The sequence below is a fragment of the Diadema antillarum genome, unplaced genomic scaffold (assembly GCF_040938485.1).
Source record: "Diadema antillarum isolate AM-2024a unplaced genomic scaffold, OU_Dant_1.0 seq00001488_RagTag, whole genome shotgun sequence".
In the NCBI taxonomy this organism is placed as follows: domain Eukaryota; kingdom Metazoa; phylum Echinodermata; class Echinoidea; order Diadematoida; family Diadematidae; genus Diadema; species Diadema antillarum.
Genome location: NW_027272227.1, coordinates 358,029 through 381,862, shown reverse-complemented (window position 1 = coordinate 381,862; position 23,834 = coordinate 358,029). Strand labels below are relative to the sequence as shown.

Below are 23,834 nucleotides of genomic sequence, written 5' to 3'. Positions count from 1 at the left end.
GTACAACAATATAAGGAAAATATAAAGAGAATTTCACAAAATTTCATCTTTTGAAAAAAGTACACATTCCCTTGACTCGTTACCAACATATGTCATGGGTAATATTATTCCCCCTACCTTTAGAAAGAGGCAGGTCAAATGCTCTTTTATCATGCGAAAAAAAATGAAAATATGTTGAATTTTCTTTACATTTTCTTTATACTGTTGTACTCATATGACATCACAAGCTGTAGTAGTCTCCTCGTCCAGCAGTTCCAACACAAAAATGTTAAAAATTCATAACTTTTGCATCGATTGTCCAATTTTCCTCAAACTTTCACTGATGTGTTCTACTAATATTGCTGCATTTTTTCAATCCTTATGTTTATGAAGGTGAACTTGTCCTTTAAGGTTTTTAATTGTTATACTGGCCTTTAAACATAGGTGGTGGCCATATTGGATTTTGCAAATATGCCACCCAGGAGGGCGCCCTTCACAAGAAATATGCCTTTTTTCAGCCGTCGACAACTGCAATTCTATTACCAAGGCTGGCATTCCTGGAATATTGACCATGGGCAAGTCATTTTTAAATTACCTGTTATGAATACCATGATTTGACCCCTCAATGACATTTAGGTGACCTTATAAGGAAAAGTTGACTTCAGACCATAAAAACAAATTCAGATTCGAATTCCTTGACCCAGAAAACCTCTAAACCTGACTTTTTAAATGATTGTAACCCTTTTATGTTTTCAATTGCAAGTGACCTTTAAACCTACATGGCGGCCATATTGGATTTTGCCACTGTGGCCGCCCCAGAGGGCGCACTTCTTGGCGCCCATTAAAAATCGAAATAGTATGGTTTAGGCTACATGTGTGCCAAATTTGGTGCTTTTGGAAGAATTTGAACCAAAAAGTCACTTGCGCCCCCCACTAAAGAGACCCGTGGGTCTCATGCTCACCTGAGAATCGCAAGTTTACCTTCCATGCATTCTTGCAGACTCTTACCTGAGAACATTGGAAACTTGGGGCGGGGGGCAGCTTTGAGAGCTGGAGGCATGGTGTCCATTTGCATATTCCATCACACTGGTAAAAATACCTGCCAAGTACCTGGCATTCTACCTGCCAAGTTTGGTGAATATTCATAAAGGTATTTTCAAGAAGAATATGAACATGGTACAATTTAAGTCCCCATTTGGACCATCCCGCCCCACTCCCCTGGGTCCCAAGGGGGGGGGGGGACGGGGTGGGCACCTCTGATTCTGCCATGAACAATCTTGAAACAACAGTTATCAAACAACAGACTCATCGTATTAACTTAGTTCAATCACTTCTGGTTCTAGATAAAATCTTTCAAGATTCCGGGGGGGGGGGGGGGGGGGGGGGGGGGGGGAGGATGGGTTGGGCCCCTAGGTGGGGCATGGTGCCCATTTGAAGGAATTGAGATTCTATCCCCCTATGAATGCTACAGTCTGCCAAGTTTGGTAAAAATTCATAATGGGGTTTTCAAGAAGAAGATGAAAGTGTAGAATTTAGGCCCCCTCCCCACCCCTCGCCGGGGTCCCAAAGGGGGGGGGGGGGGCCACCCCTGATTCCACCATGAACAAACTTGAAACTACATTCATCAATGTACTACCTCATATCATTAACTTAACTCTATCACTACTGGTTCTATAGAGAAGATTTTTAAGGTTCCTTAATTTTTTTTTTTTTTGGGGGGGGGGGGGGGTTGGCCCCCCTGGGGGTCCCCCAGATGGGGCATGGTACCCATTTGAACAAATTGAGATCCTATCCCCCTAGGGGTGCTACCTGCCAAGTTTGGTGAAAATCGGTCATGGGGTTCTCAAGAAGAAGATGAAAATGTAAAAAGTTTACGCACGATGCGACGGCGCACGCCGGACGCGGAGCGATAGCAATTATAGCTCACTTGTGTTTTCGGTTCAGGTGAGCTAACGAGGGTAATCAAGTGGACTTTGCTTTCTTTGTCAGTGCAATGCACTCCTGTTAAAACAAACACAGTTACAACAGAATTCTTGAGGTGTGAATTTTTCTTCAATTTGTCTGCCTCTACAAACAAAATTTGTAAGATCGCAACTGCTGACCTATAATCTAACAGACATGTTGGTAAAAAGGAACCATGAAACTCGAACCTGTCGTCTACATCTTCTGGGCAGGTTTGAGTCCCATGATTCCTTTTTATCAACATGTTTCTTAAATTACAGCTCAGCAGTTGCCAACTTACAAATTTACAACTGAATTTCATTTGTAGAGGGAGACACCCCTCTGATTAATATTCTCTTGCTTTCAACAGAATTCTTGGTATATGAAGCAAAAAATTCAAGCCCCCAAATTATCCAATCCATACATCTCTGACTAATATGCTGTTCCATTATAATAGATTTCAATAATATAATGAAAGAATCGGGAGAGCACTGTATCCATTTTCAATGTGTTTGTACATATCAGCACTACTGTGCATTACTGTATATGCTGTTATTTTCGCGAATGAGGAGGTCATAGAGCGTGTTTCTACTGAGAGCACCTCGTATTTTGTCTCCCGCATCACCTTGTATTTTACGACCACTCGAGCTGTTTCTACTGAGCGATAAAATATGCGGTGATGCGAGGTGACGTGCAAAGTGCGGTGAATCCGGAAGTCGCGTATTTTCAGGTCACAGATCAAGTCACGCTGCCTCTGAACTGCCATTTTGTGGTAGGCACTGAATTTCGTTTACCGTAAAACCTCATGTATACGGCGCACTCATGTATACGGTGCATCCCCACTTTCGCCGTCACGAGGAAAAAAAAAAAAGCTGTTATTTTTGCGTAGAGGTCTTTTCGCGATCCCCCCACCCTACGATCATGATACTAAACTGCATCACGAAATTTGCGAAAACTAAACCTCGCTAAAATAAATTTTACAGTGACATGATGCAACACGGAGGTACATGTACGTAATAGGCGAGTTAAGTGCCCATTGAGGGTGTGCGTGAGCTACCACAGCTCAGCTATTGTACTACAGCTTACAGCGTACCAGACTTGCCTTGTTCGGTATTTCTAAAGATGATAGAGCGCCGCGCCATTACGGCATACCGGACTTGCTTTGTTCGGTATTCTACAGATAATACAGTGCCGCGCCTCTGGTGCGGCGCTCTATCATCTTTGGTGTTACTGCTGTAGTGATCCTATCGACGATGATCCACACACAATGCACAACACACGCAATAGCAAACATGTAATAGCAAGCATGCACACCAGTGGCGCGGCGAGTCTAGCGACGTTGGATTTCATGGCTCCAAATCCGTGAGTTGGAGACTGCAAGCTCTTCTCTGTGTGCAAATACTCCTTGATAATGACAGCAATTAAATAATTTTAACATATTTTAATAAATTATAGGTCTGTAACGGAAATTTCAAATCAATATCGTTCACATTTCAGAGACATGTTCTACACTCAGTCACACGTAGGCAGCATTGGTACAGTGTACAATGGTACTATACAAACAGTGCATTGGCTCCCCTGCAGCAGGGTTTCTACGTGTTCTGTATGGCAGACCACAATCTTGCATTCGTGTATACGGCGCACCCCCAACTTTTGACATTTTTTTGTACGAAAAAAAGTGCGCCTTATACACGAGTTTTTACGGTAGTCTTTCCATTCAAAATGCCCCTCACCAACATTTCCTGCCACTTGGTTATTAGGAATCATTGCAGGTCTCAAGGGGTCCAGTTAATGCTCTCTAGGGGCTCTGACATACTAATGTTAGTATTCCAGCGAAAACGAATTAGGGAATCTACAACTTCGAGATGATACGATTATGGGACAATGAACGCAGTGTAAAAATCAGAGTATAGGCCTATAGCCTATACTCTGATTTTTAGGCTGTTGGGCCGCAAACAATAGACGATGAATGCACGCAATTCACATGTACCACCTCATGTATTGTAGGAGTCCATTGGTACAAGGCATGATGTGTGCGAAACTATGGTCGCTGTGTACACAAGTGTCGGAGTGTGCGATAAACCGATTTGAAAAGCGCGGGGGAAAACTCCCAATGATTCGAGACTTCCGGTACACTGCGAATTTTGCTACCCAGTGTGTTTCTACTAAGAATCGTCCCTCACATCACCGCGCATCGACCACCTCAAAAGGTGGACGACGGAGCACCTCGCATCACCGCGCATCGGCCACTACCCGATCTGTTTCTACTGAGGAAAAATTTGAGGTGTCACCGCGAATCACCTCGCATCGCCTTGCATCACCTCAAATTTTCATTGCTCAGTAGAACACGCTCATAGACATTTTTGCGAGATGTTGTTTTCGCGAACTGACGCCGACGCTAATGCAAATGCGCTATTACCCTAGCGCATGGAGACATTTTCGCGTGTTGTTAAATTCGCGATCCAACTGAGACTCGCGATATTCGCGAAAATTAAACCCTCACGAAAATAACAGCTTATACAGTACTTGATGGAGTATGATTATTTATTCATTGTTTCTTTACTGCATTAACTAAGATTGTCCAGAGGACCAAGAACACAAGACATTCAACTCAATTTGATTACATTTTATTCCCATTAGAAAAAAAGGTAGTACGTGTATATGATCATGTATGTTTCTTGAAGAGAATCACAGAGATAAAAACTTCTTGAATGCAGTTTACCATACCTGCAGTGACATATTTTAAAGTTGTTTTACAGTGACGCAAAGAGTAGAGTTTCACATAAATCTCTCATGTTAACATAAAATTAGCAGCAATTACTACAAACAGCCCCTAAATGATACCTTTATAAATTGGTTTTGCATAAAGATTCATGAATGTGATTTATGTAGTTACCAAGTGAACTCATTTCTTGAATTCAATAAGCTACACTGTACATACCCATATGTACAAGTATGTAGTCCCAAATACTGACATAAAGTGATCTCACTAATGAGATCACATCTATTTCAAGACTCCTACTATGAATATTAAATGAAGGCTCAATCCTTCAAAACAAGTGTCCCACTGCTAAGCTACCCCCCCCCCCCCCCAAAAAAAAAAAAAAAAATATATATATATACAGTCCAACCTCTCCTATCCAGACATGTCTGGACTGGCAGCTGCCTATCCATGGTAGCTATACACTGTATAAGTAATACGCACACTGTACATGTACATGTACAATATATAAAAAATGTAACCCATCAGGTCAAAGGTTAAGATTGAAAAGTAAGTCAAAACTTTGCTAATCCATTGAATTGCACTCAAATATTAACCCACTTCTTCTTCTAGTGGCAAATCATGATGTACAATCTTATTCATACACTCTAAATTCAGTGTAACTTGACTCTTGTGATGTCGGGGATATTTTGGGAGTTCTTACAGCAATTATAAGCTGGCACCTATAGTATGGGTCTGACCCAAACAGATGTGTTATTGGCATTAAAACATGCAGAAGACAGAGAAAAGGGTCATGAAATACAAGTGGAAAAGTCCTAGCCTGTCTTAGGCAGTGAAAAAAATTCCCAAGAGGGTGGGTGGGGCGGGGGTTCCCAGACCCTTCCTCCCCAAGTTAGGGTTAAGACAGCAAAGTTCACTCTCATCTATGTATACAAAAGTGAAACCACATATCCAAAGATCTTATTGCTCTCTTGTCAAGAGATTTAGAATAAAAATTCACACTTTTGGAAATAGCTGGACATAAACATTTCAGAGCAATTTATGACATTGTAATAGTTAATCACACAGAAAATTTAAAGGGCCAATCAAACGACACCATGGTGTCCCTATTCACCCCAGTCTAACTGATTTTTTGCCCAAGAGAAGAAAAAATGTGCTGTCACAAATTCCTGTAGGAATATATATTTCATATTTAAAGGTGTGTTGTAGGACCTAATAGGCTAGATTCATGAACATTTTCAGCGAATTTCATTAATCAATGGCAACAGGAGCAGAAAAGTTTTGACCGCCCTGATTTTTTTGTGATTTTTTGAAAACTTTTTATTTGGACCTCCTGTACCCTTTAAAAAATTTTTCACATCAGGAGGACCACTTTCTGGACACTGTTGGATGGTCCTTCCATCCTGTGATAAAAGTAAGAAAAAAAGTTCAAGCAAATATGAAACATGCACATTCAAAAAACTTTTCTCGGTTTTGTCCCTATTCACCTCGCCGTCCCTATTCACCTACAATGTAACCTACAGAAAGTAGCATACACTGAAACTCTTTCTGCGCTATCAGCGCAAAATTAATTTGTTGTCAAATTTACCTGCTTAGATATTGAGGAGTGCATCAAGCAGGTCTTGGAAGGAAACAGAATGAGTCAGCAAAACTAAATGTAAAAATTCAATAATCATGGCTCGGCACTGAAAAATTGCACAAAGTGGTGCACTGCGGTCCAGCAATGCTCGCATTACAACAAATAGTGAGCATTAATGTTTTTCATTGCCCAACCAATGAACTTGAACCAGTGCAAAGTCTAGTCATCTTGACAGCTGTGCATGACATGGCCTACATGTGGCAATGGGAATGAGAGGAGCACATACATCGTAGACTGTATAGTATATCAATTTTGCGTGAACATGTCACATTCTCATCAGCTGGTCTAGCTGATGTCTTCAAAATTCTTTGATACATGTAATTTGCTCAATGAACGATTGCCTGCACTGTGCCCTGATTTAATGCAAAATTTTCTGTCCATGTTCTTGTGGTGAGCTGGGGGTAGAGAATGTCTGAGTGCATTGTTATTTAGATGAAAATTAGATGTGAATGTATGTTAAGTCTGTTGGGAATAATGTGTAATTCATGTGAGTTTGTCAAGGAATTTTGTTTGAGTTTGCAATCCTCCTTTTCCCCATAATTATCAGATTGAAAAAAAAAAAAACTCATGCCAAGATTGCATCCGGATGATAAAAAGGTCCGGATAATGGGAGGCCAGATAGGAGAGGTTGCACTGTATATATAGCGAGAGGGAGAGAGATAAGAAAAATGAAATACCTCTGAGAGTCTGGAAGACCTCTTCATCAGATTCTCCAAGGCCAAGCATGATTGAAGACTTGGTAAAGGCTTCAGGGTTTACCTGTCTTGCATGCTCCAACACTGACAGTGTCTGTTTGTAATTGGCCCTTGGATCTCGCACAAACCTAGATGTGATGGGGAAGATATGTGAATCAGTGGAAAGAAGGATTACATAGAGGTGCAAGACTATTGCCTCCATGAGCCTTGAGGCTGATGAATAAAGTGTACACTGTAAGATGCTTAGGCCAAGTAAAAAAAGATAGTAGTTTCTCGTCCGGGTTTTTTGAGCAAGGCGATGAGGGAGGTCCTTACTATTTGATATCTTACTATTTTTTCGAGGATTGTCAAAATGAAAGTAATATGTGTTTCTCGTCCGGTAATTCTGAGAAAGGTAACGAGAGAGGGCTTTACTATTTTCTATATCCAATTTATGAAATGAAATATCACTCTGGTAGCTGTGTTATGAGAGACATGGGGGGCATTTCATGAAGCATTTTTGTCCGACAACTTGTCGGACAATTTGCTCTCAGCCAATCAGATGCAAGGATTTCAGTAGCTTTTAACATTTTGTCAGACGAAATATCTGACAAAACGCTTCATGAAATGCCCCCCAGAATTTCATGAAGGAACTTGTCGGATAAAATATCTGGCAAGTCAGTTATATCCGACAAGTTCAGAGAAATCAGCCAATCAGACTAAAGAATTTCTCAAAACTTGTCGGATATAACGGACTTGTCAGATATTTTATCCGACAAGTTCCTTCATGAAATGCCCCCCTGGGGGCATTTCATGAAGCATTTTGGTCGGATATTTTTCTGACAAACTGTTACAAGCTATTGAAATCCTAGCATCTGATTGGCTGAGAGCCCAATTTGTCCGACAACTTGACAAAATGCTTCACAAAATGCTTCATGAAATTCCCCCCAGGTCCCAAGTGTATGTCTTGCCTGCACTCTGTGCATTTTCAAACAAACAGATTATGTACCATACTTGAAATGAAACTTCATGCATGCAGAAATACATTTGCTTTTTCTTTCCACTACAGATGTCAAGGAAAAATGACCATCTTAATACTGGTATTTAGTGTTGTAATGGCATTTCTGATACCAGTGTACTTGCAATTCTGATGTATTGTGCTATTTACAAACAGGTATAAAACATGTCTTTCAACAAAGAATGTACGACTGAGATAAATTCCATGATATTCAAAACACTGCTTTATTCATCATTGGTGTTTTTGTGTCCACACAGCTGGTATGTATCTGCATTTCTTCACAGTACAATTGTAGCACATTTAACTGGAAACTGTTGTGCAATTGCAGATGGATGTCAAAATGATACTGATATGGCATTATAGCACTAAACATTTAAAGATGTTTCTTCATGTTCTAAAAAGACATTTGAAAATCACTCATCATTATGTGATTTTGGATGATGAATGATTGTATACCACACTACAGATGATACGACTCACGGCCGTGTCCGTGAATTTACATCTGTAAAGAAAAGTATCCCGCAGAAATATGAGACAAACCAGAATCCGTGGAAAAGTTATTTATTTTGTAGATACACCCATTTGATAATTCTACATTTGCTGGAAAAAAAAAGCGCATTCATTTTCTCTTCAAAATAGAACAATAAATCGCCGTCAGCGATGCAACGTTACAGAGCAGAGTGTACGGGCTTCTACACATTCGAATGTGTTCATGCATTGGTGCAGACAGCTGACAGACCAGGGGATGGTACCGGTGACCGACCCTGGACAGCTACAGACACGCACACTTTGCCAATACGGTGCGGCACGGCCACTGCACCGGCACCGTACCTTCCGACACTGCACACACATGCACATACAATTGTAGTCACAATGACATGAAAACGTATACAAACTCGATCTACAATCCTCACACGCACTTGTACAGTACAATTCATCCGCTTGAAATATGAGAAACGGGGAAAAATACGAACAATGCGCGAAATATGCGTGGAATATCAGCGATTGATCGCAAAAAATATTGCCGCTATCGCGTTCACGACGTGCCGAGTGCGCTGTACATCACAGCTAGCCGAGGCCCGCGCCCGCGCCCATCCAACTACAGTTCGACTGCTTTGTGGGTCATTCCTTCTTGCCGAGCTCGCAGTGAGAAATGCATGCGTTTCACATACCAGAAGCTACAGCTGCTGTAATACAGCTAAGTAGAGGACGCAAGGCGTATAAACTAGAAATGAGACATCATGATTGGTAGGTTAATTGTCGATTTTCTTTTCGGCGGCCGAAAAAATAGTAAATATAAAAAAAGTCGATGCGGCAACTGAAAATCGACGCGGGCGGGGAGCGGGCTGGGACGAGAATTATGAATTTCTTGGTATTTTCAGCGCCATTTTGAAAATAGTAAATAGTAAAAAAATCGATGCGGCGGCCAAAATCAATGCGCGCGAGGACGAGAAACTGGTTTCTTTTTTTACTTGGCCTTAACTGAATCTACATTACAAAGCCCAATCGGTCATGTACAGTATGCGGTAATGAAAACATTCGACAAAAATAGCAAATTTCTGTTAAAGGGGAAGTCCGGACGATTATCAGCCGTTTCCCGTGTAAAGAACAATATTTCATGAACCTATTACCTTTTTCCCGACGAGAAAAGACCATCAGATACATTTACTATGATTTTTTTAAAAGATAAGGTAATTCTTCGTGTTCGAATCCGTCTCGAGCAGCCCTTCGTACTATCTGTCCCAGAATGCATTGCGCGTGACGTATCAGGCTCAGTTTCCACTGAGAGCACCGCGAGCGCAGCCCAGCTACGCATCGACCTCCCATCGCACTGCTGACTGCGGTGCGGTATCTGCATGCCTGCCTAGGTCTGCCTAGTCGGCGCTACCGCAGGAATCCGTACACCGTTTAGGAGTGCTGTTGCCAAATACTGTATTCCTTTATTCAAATGATCTTCGGTATATACATATATATATAAAATCCGTCAAAGATTAATGTAAAATAGGCGCAATGTTATAGCATTTTCATTTTATTGAAACATTATATATATTGTAATATTGGCGTACTTATTAGTGTCCATCCCATCACTTACAATTCATTGGCTATTGTTGCCATCAGAGTGATCAGGCATATATTTACGTCTGCTGCTGCAAAATGCTATCACAATCCCTGATCGCTTTTTCGACTTCTGAGTGTGAACAATCTGAAATCAGTCTGTCAATTTCAGAATTATTGCCTCTCTTGTTGTCCGAGACTGTCTAGTTTGTCTGACGGTGGTAAATTACGACCGTATAACTTTGAACAGCGGAAGAAACGCCAGCGCCAGCTTCATCATACTAGTAGTACCGCTGCCGGTAACTGTGACCAGCAGCCCCATACGCATAGCGTAATGGGGCTGCGCACTGTCGCATTCAGGATCATGATAAGGTAGTATCGCGGATAAATATCAGCTTAAAATCGAAAAATTTCTTCAATTTGAAGACTTACCGGTAAAGTTGAAGTATTGACAACAGGCTTCGGGCAACGTTTGATTCTGCCAATAGTCCCTTTCTGTTCGAATTGATGACTTAATGTGACTCGGTCGAGAGGAACCTGGGACAGCTACACTGAATTGACGGCCAGCACAGGCGCACACATCACATGCGCACAAATTTCAAATCCATTGACCGGATAAGATCCTCTCGACTGTGAAATTTATTCAAAATCGTCCGGACTTCTCTTTTAATGGAAAAAACACGCCGATGACATTTCCTTAAAAGAGTTGCTATACGACACATTTCCGTTGAATTCGTTATAAGCGTCAGCCACTGATTAGCAAATTCCTTAAGTTTGTTGAAAGCATTCATGCATGACACTAATTCTGTTGAAACTGTTGAAAATTCCCAATGCTTTGCAAAATGTAATCTTGAATGCAGATCAAATATGTTGAAACTGCCAAAAGCTGTAGAAAATGAAAAACAAAAATGTTAAAGGGACTGTACAATACTGGTTGAGGTGAAGATTCAGGTTTATAACATTTTTGGTGAGATTATGAGACACCTCTTATGAAATATGAAAGAGCATGTAATTTCTAGAAGGATTCAATGTATACTTGACGAAAATTGGCCTTGAAATGGCTGAGATGTCCAAAAAAGCGATCCTAATGAAATTGACAGGAGACAACTTTTATTAGGATCTCTTTGTTTTTCCTTGTTTTTACATATATATCTCAGTCATTCAAAACCGATTTTCATCAAATAAACTTTTGATTCCCCTTACAATTGTCTGCTCTTTAACATTTCATAGAGTGGTGTCTAAATATTTCGCAAAACGTTACAAGCCAAATCCTCACCTCAACCAGTACTGTACAGTCCCTTTAAATGTGTTGTGATTTCTAACAATTTTTTTTTTTTTTTTATCCGAGAGAAAAATTCTGTTGAAGTTAGTTAAAACTATCGGCGAGGAATTCTACATTAGTTAAAATGCGTCAAATCTGTTCTAACAGAGCAATGCATGATTTTACTGTACAGTAGTTTCAGAATATTGACACAAAGAAGTCCATTCTGATGTAACCATAAACATACATAAACAATACTAAATCTTATTCTATACATACCTCCATATGAATTTACTAGCAAGCAAACAAAAGAAGCAGAAGAAGTATTGTCTTGATTGCTATAACCCTTTCCTGTAGGGCTGAAGTGTAGCATTCAACAGCACATCACAATTCAGAGTTCAGACTGAGGGTGTAAGCTGAGTCCACAATATTTCTGTATCATTTCTAGTGAAAAAATGCTGTTACCATGGCAATGCATTGTTCAACAATGACGAAAGATTAAGTTTACACATCTATGTACTATAGTGGTCACATGTGCCAAATTTCAAGCCAAATGCTCAGACTGAGAAAGATATCTGAATCCATAGTATTTTTGTATGATTTTAATTCAGAATATGCTGTTACCATGGCAATGCATTGTTCAACAATGAAGAAAGATTAAATTTGCACATCTACGTACCATAGTGGTCACATGTGCCAAATTTCAAGCCATATGCTCAAAGACTGTGGGAGTTAGCTGAATCCACAATATTTTTGTATTCTTTTTAGTGAAAAAATGCTGTTACCATAGAAACGCATTGTTCAACATCGACAGAAGATGTGTTCTGCACATCAACATACCGTAGTGGTCACATGTGCCAAAATTCAAGTCAAATACTAAAAAACTCAGGGAACTAGGTCAATCCACATATTTTTGTATGATTGATATAAAAACGCTGCTGTTGCCATGGCAACAGATATATTCACAAACAAAATAGGCATCCTGCACAACTAAACATTGAACGTATACACCAAATTTCAATTGAATTGCTACAAAAAATGAGAGTAGTTCGATCCACAACATTTCATATGATTTTCTAAAAATTTGCCATTGCCATGGTAACAAAAAAGGTGTTTTGCACATCTACCTTTGATGGTGGTCACACAAGCGAAATGTGGGGTCAATTGCTCAAAAAATGAGAGCAGTAAAGAAATGAATCTGAAGATTTGTAAAGAAGTTCCGATGCGGTACTAACGGTACTGTAACTCCGTCGTTTGGATGTTCCATAACGCTTTCCAGACAATAATGTGGTCGTATTCTCCAGAGAAATGAATTTGTAGCAAAAATAAAGAAGTCCTAGTGCCGTAAACTCCGTAGTTTTGCTTTGTTCAGCTGACTCGATCGACTCACCATACTCTCTCAGCGCTGTAGCTATAGTGAGAGCGCAGTATGATTTCATGCACCGCACATAGTACATCGCATAGAAAACACCACACACTGTTCGATCGCTATCATCGCACGTGTTGCATGTCCCAGCTAGCAGCAGCAAACATCGCGCTAGTTTTGCATGACAGTCGTTTTTGTGATATTCTCATGCCCAAGTATGCGCGAGAGCGCAGCATGATCCATGCACCGCACATATAGTACATCGCCTAGAAACACCACATGTTGTTCGATCGTGATCGCACGTGCTGGTATAACGCTTTCCAGACAATAATGTGGTCGTATTCTAGAAAAAAAAAAGGAATTTGTAGCAAAAATAAAGAAGTCCTAGTGTCGTAAAAATCCATAGTTTTTGCTTCGTTCAGCTGACTCAATCGACTCACCACACCCGTCTCAGCGCTGTAGCTATAGTGAGAGCGCAGTATGATTCATGCACCGCACATAGTACATCGCATAGAAACACCACACACTGTTCGATCGCTATCATCGCACGTGTTTGCATGTCCCAGCTAGCAGCAGCAACATCGCGCTAGTTTTGCATGACAGTCGTTTTGTGATATTCTCATGCCCAAGTATATGCGAAACATACTACGGAAAATCGTGAAAGTGAATGTCCCGTAAGTTTAGATGATCATATTTTTTCGTTTTTTCTTTCTTTCTTTCTTTGTTTTCTTTCTCGTGCTCTCCGGCTTTCCCACACAGACGGAAATGATATCACGAAGCCAGAAAATTGGACACCAAAATATGAAAAAAGCCGGAATTTCCGGCTATTGCCGGAAAAACTGGCATCCCTGATAGTGAAAGGAAAATGAAATTGAATGAGTATCTTCATGGCTCTATCATTTTTGTGGGAAATTTTGAATGACCCAGCTATGAAAATTGAAAAGACAAACATACAAAAAAATGACTGCAAAAATCTTTTGCATAATGTACCATTTTTTATATACTTATTTGCCATTTTTGCTCCTCCTTTGTAATACATTTTGCCTTGATTAGTGCTCCTTCAGTTGATCTCATTACATCAATTTCATTTCCCAGCTATCCACTTCTTCATTCCCATGTACAAACATATACATATTGTAGATAGGAAATTATCATTGTTGGTGATGATTACTTCTCCAAGATATTTTGCCTGTAAAATTGTTACAGCCAATAATATATATAATCTGCAAAGATATTACCAAAACACAGATTATAGGCAAACCTGGTCATGTATAATTATATTACATTTCATTTGCAAAAGTGTGTTCAGACTACCATCCATCAAACAAAATTTAGAAGACCAGCCTATTTCTTTTTGTTTTCTTCTCATCGCATAGACTCCCATGTACAGATTCCCATACTCATTCATGCTGTATCAACTGACTTGAACAGGTGTTTAATTCTTCCTTTCGATATAAAAAAATAATACACGTACCAACAACCATTTTGGTTGGTGATGGCGTTTTATTATATCACTGGGTGAACTCGTATTTCATTTGATACTATATACAGTGAACAATATCTTCCTGACATTATGTTAGAGTTGAAAGTGAATCGTAAGATTGCACAGAAAAATGGCAGTATCAAACCCCGATAATAAGATCACAAATGCACTCGTGGATCTCTGTTATTCATCCAATGGAAACGTAAGTCACACAGTTGTAATCTGTAGGCAGTCATGATGGATAATTTCAGAAAGTAAACTTCTTTATACAGAAAACTTCAGTGTGGATGGCAGGTATTTCAAAAGCGTGGATTATGCAGATTTAGTCATCATTAGTTGTCAAAGATAGCTAGAGAGACGCAATGATTTATTTGAATATTGAACATTCCAGGCTCTTGTCAACATTACGGGAATTGTTGAAACGAAACCAAGAAACAAGCTCAAATGGAATGTTGGTCTGCGAAACTTATTCCAGTTACAACATTACATTGCCATTGATGATTTCCCTAGTGTTGAAATAAAGCCATGTGTTCCTGTTACAGGCACACAAGCTTTGCACTTGAATACAAGGAGCCCAAGCCAGGCATCACAGGTTTACGTATGTTGTATCTTGTATAGAATCAAATAACTTCCTATTGTTTCCAAAATTCCTTGCCTAGCTATACCAAACAAATTTCGTGAACAATACGAAGTCAAGAGTGGATTCCTGAGTGTGCAACTGATATCACCACAGTACGATCAGATTTACTTACCATGTCTTATAGTTGTGTAAATGGAAACACATGAGGCCACCTGTCTACAATCCCTCGATAGATCGCTTTTCATTGAAAGACTTTAAAGGTTTAAGGCCAACAAAATCATAATAGTTTCCATAAAATGAAAATTTGTGACATCACTGCCATAGCGTGCAGGTCAATAGTAGTAGGTGTTATACCGTAAAGTTCTGTGTATAAGACGCACCCGTGTATAAGACGCACCCCTACTTTTCGGGCCTAAAATTTAAAAAAAAAAAAAAAAAAAACACGAAAAATTTCCACGCAAATATTGCGTGTGTCATACATATTATTTCAGCTCAAAATTTCCCTAGAATTCAGCATGTATTTTGCTCTTTTTTTCATTTCCTTTTATACTTTCTTTTAACGGTATTCATCGGACAATGGCAAAATATGGGAGACGCAAAGTGCGAGACTTGTCCCTCGGTACTCACTTGCTATTGTTTCGCCTTTCAATCGTGGTACATGTGTCATGCATATCGTACTCATGAGTGTACAGTACGATCTTTTCTGTCATGCATAGCAGAGGGTGTCTCGCATATTGACGCATGTCAGACTGGAAGGTTCATTACGAAAAATAAGAAAAAAACATCAACAAGTGTAGCAGAGGGATCATACGGCGAGACGTACGGTGCGTACGGTAAATTACACTCACTGTTGTTTCGCCCGGAGGGATTACCAGTAATGTGTGTGTCTCTTGTACCATGCTTGTATGCCACAGTGCTAGCCTTTTGCAAAAGGCAGCTCGCTATAATTTCAGCACACGCACACAGAGAGCAATGGACTTGCACACACAGCGCGCAACAGGCCAAGCGCGCTACGATCCGATCGCTGTGTGCACGCGAGTCCATTGCAAAAGCCTCTCTGCAGCTGCTGCCTTTGCCAAAGGCTTGCTAGCTAGCTAGCTAGCTACAGTGCAGTGTAGCTATGCTATCCTTGCTGGCCTCGTGAAATGAAGAGCAAAACGAACGACATGGATATGCATGCATGCTTCACACATCGTTCATATTTACGGTGACATAGTGTCGATCCTACTCCGTATTTTACAGCTTTTGTCTATGGCCATATTGTTTGTTTGTTGTTTTGTTTGGTTTATTTCTGCATTTTCTTTCTCCGAATACAATTGCAAATGAAAACAAAATGATACAGATACATACAAATCAATACGAAGAAAAAATCATTTGCGTAACAACATTCAGTCTGAAGTGGCATAATTATGAATCAAAAATAACATATTAAGGCAGACTGTATCTATTAACAAAGGAGAAATCAATACAGGGGGGACCGTCATCATAAGCAGAGCTTGACGTGGATGAGGCCCTATTGATACTGGTACATTGATAAGTTTTTTACGGTATCGGTAATTTAGTAATGATACCTGTACATTGCGTATTCCAGCTACTAGGTTGGCTGTTGGTAGCTTGGTAGACCGACATCGGTAGCATACAGCAGTTGCCGTTTACAGCTGTTGTCTATGGGCCAGATTGATACATCGTTTTCTTCTGCACAAGGCCGATGTAAGTTTATCTCGTATTTGCAGCTTAGGTGTCCCAGATTGAAAGATCGCTCATTTATCCGCAAGTTTTAGTGATTGCTTACCTTCCAAACGTCGATTGCATGGGCATACATGGCCCCAAGTTGGCCTTATAAAAATTGGGTGTACATGACGGATTTTTTTCTGTGATTCGACTGTACCCGTGTATACGACGCACCCCCGATTTTCAATGTTTTCCGACGAAAAAATAGTGCGTCTTATACACGGAAACTTTACGGTAACCTCCGCCAAGGGAGGAGGTTATGTTTTTCGTTACCGTAGGTTGGTTTGTTTGTTAGTTAGTTTTAGTGTGTCCAGTGTGGAAAAATCAACGGATTTGGATGAAACTTGCAGGAAAGATTTAGCATGATACAAGTAACAGATGATTAAAATTTTTGGTAGTGATCCGAAACATTTTTGGAGAATTTATGAAGGACTTTTTGATATTTTTGGCAGGTAGGGTCAATGAAACTTGGGAGTTCAGGCTGCACATATTTGAGGTTTGCATGCGCGCACTAAAAGTGTGTGCTTTTAGTTTCTGCTAGGGCGAGGCGTGCCGTGCAGCAAGAGGGTTTTATGACGTAACAAAGGCTTCTATATTGGGAAATCGGGCGACTTTCAGCCACACAATGCTACAAGTACGTATGGGTGGAAATCACTGATATCTCTATAGAAGAACAAGATCAGTGGTGGAAATGAGCTGCATGCTTGGCGGAGGTCTGCGCTCTCAGAGTGCTTCTCTAGTTTTTCATATAAGTTGATAGGGAAACATAAAATTGACGATCGTACAGTGCATGAAGTTCAAATCATGCGTGTGAACCCAGATCGAGGGGAAAGCGACATTATTATTCATGAGCCGTTGTTATTCACCAAACAGAAAGCGGATTCCTACACCTCAAACACAGCAATTTTATGATTGGGTAAAGCAGGACCATAAAGTCACACCCCCTTAGTAACCCTGGGTTCTGGCTCGATTTCGGAAAACCTGTCCGTCTGTGGGGGTGTTCGCTCACCAAAGCAAACCATCATAAATGAGTTAATGATGAATCACTTCCGAGATATGGAGAAGTGAAATTTAGCATTTTCACTTGACCTTTTGGCATAAAAAAATTTCCCAGAAAATCTATATTGGGTAATACATGAATACACTAAGTTTTAAGAAAAATCCTGCAGGCATTGCATAGATATGAAGGAAATAGAAAAAAATTTTGAGGAGTTGACCTTGACCTTTGACTCCTCGCCTTTTAACCCCATGACCCCCAAATTCCCTAGATAATCACTGTCAGTACATGCATATGTACTAAGTTCCATGAAGATACATTGCACCATTTCTGAGGCATGAAGAAAAAAGTAGATTTTCACATTGTTACTTGACCTTTGACCTTATGGCCCGAAACTCTCTCTACAGAATCTTTATTAGGTTGATTGTGTATACACTAAGTTTAAAGAAAATACCTTCAGGCATCACATAGATATAGCGGCAATAGTGAAATTTTTGAGCATTTGACCTTGACTTGACCTTGAGCATGTGCATCCAAACCTTGACAGGCAAAACTTCACCCACTCACATTGCCAAGTTTCATTAGGATATCTAAAACAGGTTTTTAGTTATGCTGTCCACAAAATTGATTACGGCAGGATGAACGAAACGATGGACGGACGGACAACCCGAAAAATTATGCCTGCGGCAACATTTCATGGCGGAGGCATAAAAAACACATGTGTTGAAATTTTTTAGGTTCATTGGCATTATTTTGAGATTTCACTAAATATGTTTAATTCGTTTGTGATTCCATGAAGATCGTACTAAGAACTATTGGAGGTTCTGGGTTGAATCTGTTAAATTCGTTCAGTTCGTTGAAAGCGTGGGAAATTTCATTATGAGCACTGTTGGGCTTGTGCGTCCACTGTTCTCAACAGAATTTTAAACGTAATATCATGGGATATTTTCATTAACGTGTACCGTATCTGAAAAACAACAATAACTGCTAAAATGATGTACCTGAGTTCATACAATTCTTGTATGACATTGCATTTTTACCTTTTTCACTGTGTATAGCATGCAGTTGGAAATTTTTATTGAGGTTTATCTGCATTCAGGGTACACCAGAAAAAAAATTATTTCTTTATGTGCTCTACCACAGCTATGAACGTACTGCTGAGAAAAAAGTACATATGATTCCATATGCCTAAATTACACATACCATCATTTCATATCATCACAACACTGAGCTTGGAAGGTCAATTTTAGGAATAAGTGGTCATTCGCATAGATATGCTATCATGGCACAATACCAGACAAGAAGAATCTTACTTTTGTAATCTGCTGACTGTTTCCACATTGTGAGCATAAACATCCAACCCAGACAAAGCCACTCTCTCCACTGCCTCAAGGTCCCCTCTGAAGTCTGGAGTAAGACATTCTACCAAGATGGATGGCTTCCTGTATTAACACACATGGGTAATTCCATTAAAAAGGGTCCTACTAGTTAAATGCCCCTTCTATTTGCTTCATATTGTCATTGCTGAAAAATTACATACCCTAAATCAATTTTACTTCTGAATACTCTTATTCAGGTAAGTATCTTCCTTTTCAAAGTAAAATATAGAAATGTATGTTCGGTATCGAACATTTTATCTACGAGAGAGCTTTACTTACCTATCAATATAACAATTGCCATTCTAATGCCGATTAGAATTGCCCCCGGTAGCTAAAAATATCTTTGAACCCCCTCGTTGCCCCGGCAACGGAAGGGAAACCCCTCACACACTCCCCTACATAAGCCCGAGCGCGGGCGATCTCGTCCTCTTTCGATGCCGATGAACCGGCTGAACCGCAGAGAGGGGAGGAGGGAGGGACCTATAGGTAAGTAAAGCTCTCTCGTAGATAAAATGTTCGATACCGAACAAACATATCTACTTCATTTCGCTTTACTTACCAATCAATATAACAATTGCCAGATCCGAGATCCGAGGATGGAGGGACTGCGGAAAACCTCAAGATAGGGAACCTTCTTCTTTCACTGATCATGGCTAACGAGCTGCATGCTCGCTGAGGCAGGAGGTTCAGTCAAGATGGAACTACTTCCTGCTAGGACAGGAAAGAACTGCAGAGGCAAATGAGGCCTCATTGGAAATAACGTCTGACAAGTAACAGGACGTAAAGGAGTTAGGATTATGCCAGTAGGCAGCCTTGAGAATATCTTCCAGGGGGACTCCCTGAAAGAGAGCCCAGGAGGAGGCTATGCCCCTAGTGTCATGGGCCCGCACCTTATGGGAGAGGATCGAAGTCGTACCCCCAGCTTTAATGGCCTGAACTATCCAGCGAGAAATAGTATCAGGGGAGACCGAGCCATGGGGAGGATTGATACTGATAAATAGATTGTCTGAAGTGCGCAATTCTTCGGTTTTGTGAAGATACCATTTAAGGGCCCGCACAGGGCATCATAGTTTGTCTTGGGAGATGGAGGACAGAGTCTTAAGGGAGGGGATGAAGATCTCACCTGGCGTAGGGTTTATGGTTTGATTTTTAGCCAGAAATTTGGCATGAGGGATTAGTCTAACCCCATTAGTTTCCCAATGAATGTGGCCAGGTTTGGTAGAGAGAGCGTGCAGAAAACTGCGTCTTCTCCCACTAGCGACTGCTACGAGGAGAATGGTTTTGATGGTTAGATTAGCAAGAGAACTGTCGTGCATAGGTTCAAAAGGAGCCCTGGACAGAGCACGCAAAACTCTCGATAAACTCCAAGAGGGACTCAGTTTCTTCTGAGGAGGCCTAGACAAAAAGAGGGATTTCATTAGTCTACTCAGATGAGAGGAGGATCCTACCATTTCTCCCCCTCTGAAGCCTTTATGTAAGGCTGAAATAGCCGATCTGTAGCCTCTGATTGTTGAGAAGGCTAAGCTCTTGTCAAATAGATGTAGGAGGAATTCAGCGATCTCGCCTACAGGTGCTGTGGAAGGATCCACTTTCTTATCGTAGCACCACTTGAAGTAGTACTGTAGTCTAGAGTCATAAGTGGCTCGTGTAGACGATCTAAGGAAGGAGGAGGATAGTTCTGCAGCCCTTCCCGAAAGACCTGCCTAGGACGCAATCTCCCTGAAATGGTCCATAATGTTAGCTTTAGGTAGGGAACCTTGGGATGGCATGTGGATGTCCCTGGTTGACAGAGGAGATCCTCCCTGAAGGGAAGGATTACTGGGGGAGAGGTTAGGAGGTCTAACAGTGTGGGGAACCAAGGCCGTTTTGGCCACCAAGGAGCTATCAGAAGGAGGGTTGCCTTGTCTGTTAGCACTTTCTGTAGTACTCTTGGTATCAATGCAAAGGGTGGGAACGCATACCCCAGAAACCTGTTCCACTGCATTGTGAATGCGTCTGTCATCAGAGCTGCTGGATCATTGTGTTTTGTGCAATAAACTGGCAACTGCTTGTTCAATGTCGATGCGAATAGGTCGACCTGAGGGGGACCGAACCTGTTGAAGATCTGTTTGGCAATGCTTGGATTGAGTTGCCACTCTGTGGGGAGATAACTTCCCCTCGACAGGAAATCTGCCACATAGTTGTCTTTTCCTGGTATGTGAGAGGCTATGAGATTCATCTCCACCAAATCGCACCAATCTAGAATGTCTAGAGAGAGATTGCACAAAGGTTTCGACCTTGTGCCCCCTTGTTTGTTTACGTAAGATACTACCGTGAGGTTGTCTGACTTTACCAGAACCGTTTTCCTCCGAACTCTGTCTTTGAAGGCAAACAGAGCATTCTGTATTGCCCACATTTCCAGTACATTTATGTGCTGACCCCTGTCTCTTTCTCCCCAAGTTCCTGGAACCTGGTCCGAGTTTAGTACTGCACCCCACCCCATAGCCATAGGCTGGGGTAGTGAAGGGTTTTCCCATTTGTAGGGTATTTGGGGGCATCCACCAGCGAACCGCCTGGGACAATGTCCTTGTAAGGCGGAAAATTTGAGTCATCGGGTCTGTTAGTGGGCGATACTGACTGAGAAAGGCCATTTGGCTCTGCCTCATTCTCCTTCTGCAATCTGGGACTGTGTCCAAGAGATTTGCAAGGAGGCCCAGAAACGCAGCCAGTGCTTGGCTTGTGCGTGAGACGTGCGGAGTAGGAATCCCCCCACTAGATGAACCTTGTCTATTCTGTGAGGGAGGGGATGGGCGAGCCTTAGTTTCAAGTCTAGTTTGGCGCCCAAGAACTCTGGATTCTGAGTGGGTTCGAGCTGAGACTTTTCATAGTTTACGAGAAAACCTAGCTTGGAGACTAGGTCTAATGTAATGTCTAAGTGACGGCGTAGTATGTCTGCAGAGTCTGCTAATACCAGCCAGTCGTCTAGATAGACAAAAATTTGAATGCCCCTTTCTCGTAAGTGGGCTGCGAGTGTCTGAACAATTCGAGTGAAGATGCGTGGGGCAGTTTTGAGACCAAAGGGCAGAGCACGATATTGGTACACTTTGTTTGCCACTGCGAAACCGAAAAAATGCTGTGCAGTGTGGGCAATGGGAACATGAAGGTAGGCATCTACTAAATCTATGGAGACTGCCCAATCGTCTGCCTTGATGAGCGGCAGAATGTTGCGGAGATTTTCCATTTTGAAAGTGGAATTTGCAATGTATCGATTTAGCTTTTTTACATTTAGCACCATGCGGAATCCGCCTTTTCGCTTGGGGGTGAGAAAAACTGGGGATAATACAAGATGCCTTCTTGTGTGGACCTGAACAATCGCCCATTTGGTTAGTAGGGACTCTATCTCTTGTAACAAAGCCCTTTTTTTGTGGGTTTGTTGGCAGGTTGGTTTTCTTGCTTATATCTCCGGAAGCAATTCTGGGTGAATCAGTGAGGGAACATATCCCTTCTGAATTATTGAGAGCACCAATTTGTCTGAGGTGATTTGTGACCATTGATGGGCAAATACTTTGAGTCTGCCCCTTACTGGGGGTTGCCCTGCGTGCTGATTCGGATAGTCATAACTGTGATGAAAGGTCCCGCTGGGGGGCAGTCGACTGCATTCTGGGGGGGTTAGATTGCTGTCCCCGGGGTCGTCTATACGATCTTCCGTCCCGCTCTCTGCCCTCAGGCCTGCGAGAGTCGGATGGTGGCTTGTAAGACTGACTGTACGGATGTCTGCGATAGGGGGAACCTTGAGATGATCATCCCTCACGGAAGAACCCTAACTGAGGGGGCATATGGTCCCTAGAGGGTCGAAAGGAGCGGTTGGGTTTGCTCAGTTTGTAGGCGGTCTTGTCTGCAGTGCTAGACGCCGCGATGGTGTCCTCCAGTACCTGCTGAAACTTTTCCGCAAACAGGTCTGGGCCCGTAAGGGGCAATTTTGCGAGTATGGAGTCAGCCCCTTTCTCGAGTTTGAGCTGTTCCATCACCTGAGATCTGCGAAACTTTGAACATAGTAACGCTGTTCGGGCGGCCTGTTCGAACTGGAGATCTGAAATTCGCAAGAGCAAATCGGAGATCTTTTTCAGGTCCTCCCCGTCTATGGCCAAACGGCTTGCTTCTCATTGCGCCATAATTAGATAGCTTTGATAAGCCGCGAGCCTCATCAAGCTACGGGCTGTCTTCTTAATGTGGGCAATCTGCGAATCTATCCTTCCGAAAGATCGAGATCTCGTGCGGTTGAAGTGGGATTTGTGAGCGCGAGCGTCACCCACACGGAACGCTGCCTCTGGGACTGCAGGTGTATTGAACACCGCGTTGAAATCATTACTGCCAAACCGAAAACCGGACAAAGCGTCATAATGGCTAGATCGGGATTTCAGGGACGAATGGGCTAGTTTAGCGTAACACGTAGCAAAGGGGGTATCAAGTTTCACCGCACTGGGTCCTTGGCTACGAGCAGACAATTCAGATTCCAAGCAAAATATGGGCTTGGTCTCTTCGTTTTCCTCAGTAGCAGTTGATTCTGCCTTTAACTGGGGACAGTACTTTATCAGTAGTTCAGCGGCTATCTGGCCGTCCCTTCTACCTGTCTGATTCGTTGATTCTTTATCAGAGGGAGGAAGCTCGTCAGTAAATATGCTTTCCCGACCATCTAAGCTGATAGAGTGTACTGAGTGAGACGATGGGAAACTAACACCAGTATCATTGTCTGCCCAGTTTCTCGCACGAGATGCTATTTTTTGGGGGCGATATCCAAACTCATCATCGGAATAGTCACCCAAACTGATCGTCGGAACGCGAGAGTGGAAGCGAGACCCGATATCTTCCCCCTCTCTCCGGCGGGGGGAAGCCCTATCGCGGGTTCGGCATCGGGATTGTCGAAATACGGGGGCCGAGTCCGAACGGGCCGCATTATCACGTGTAGGCAGACCGACGGACCCGGGGGAGGACGGAGCTCACGATACGGTCGCTGGGGCGAGATTCCAGAG

The 23,834-nt window shown here is 41.9% G+C and overlaps 1 protein-coding gene across 1 annotated transcript in view; it reads right to left on the bottom strand.

Annotated features, from left to right (window-relative positions):
- The window catches only part of LOC139710006 (lipoyl synthase, mitochondrial-like), a 184,180-nt gene that overhangs the window by 50,259 nt on the left and 110,087 nt on the right, over window positions 1-23,834 (bottom strand). The window contains exons 7-8 of the mRNA XM_071621957.1: window positions 18,760-18,888; window positions 6,959-7,104 (exon numbers count right to left, since the gene is read on the bottom strand). Coding sequence (XP_071478058.1) covers window positions 6,959-7,104; window positions 18,760-18,888 — 275 coding nt within the window. The remainder of the gene's footprint in view (window positions 1-6,958; window positions 7,105-18,759; window positions 18,889-23,834) is intronic.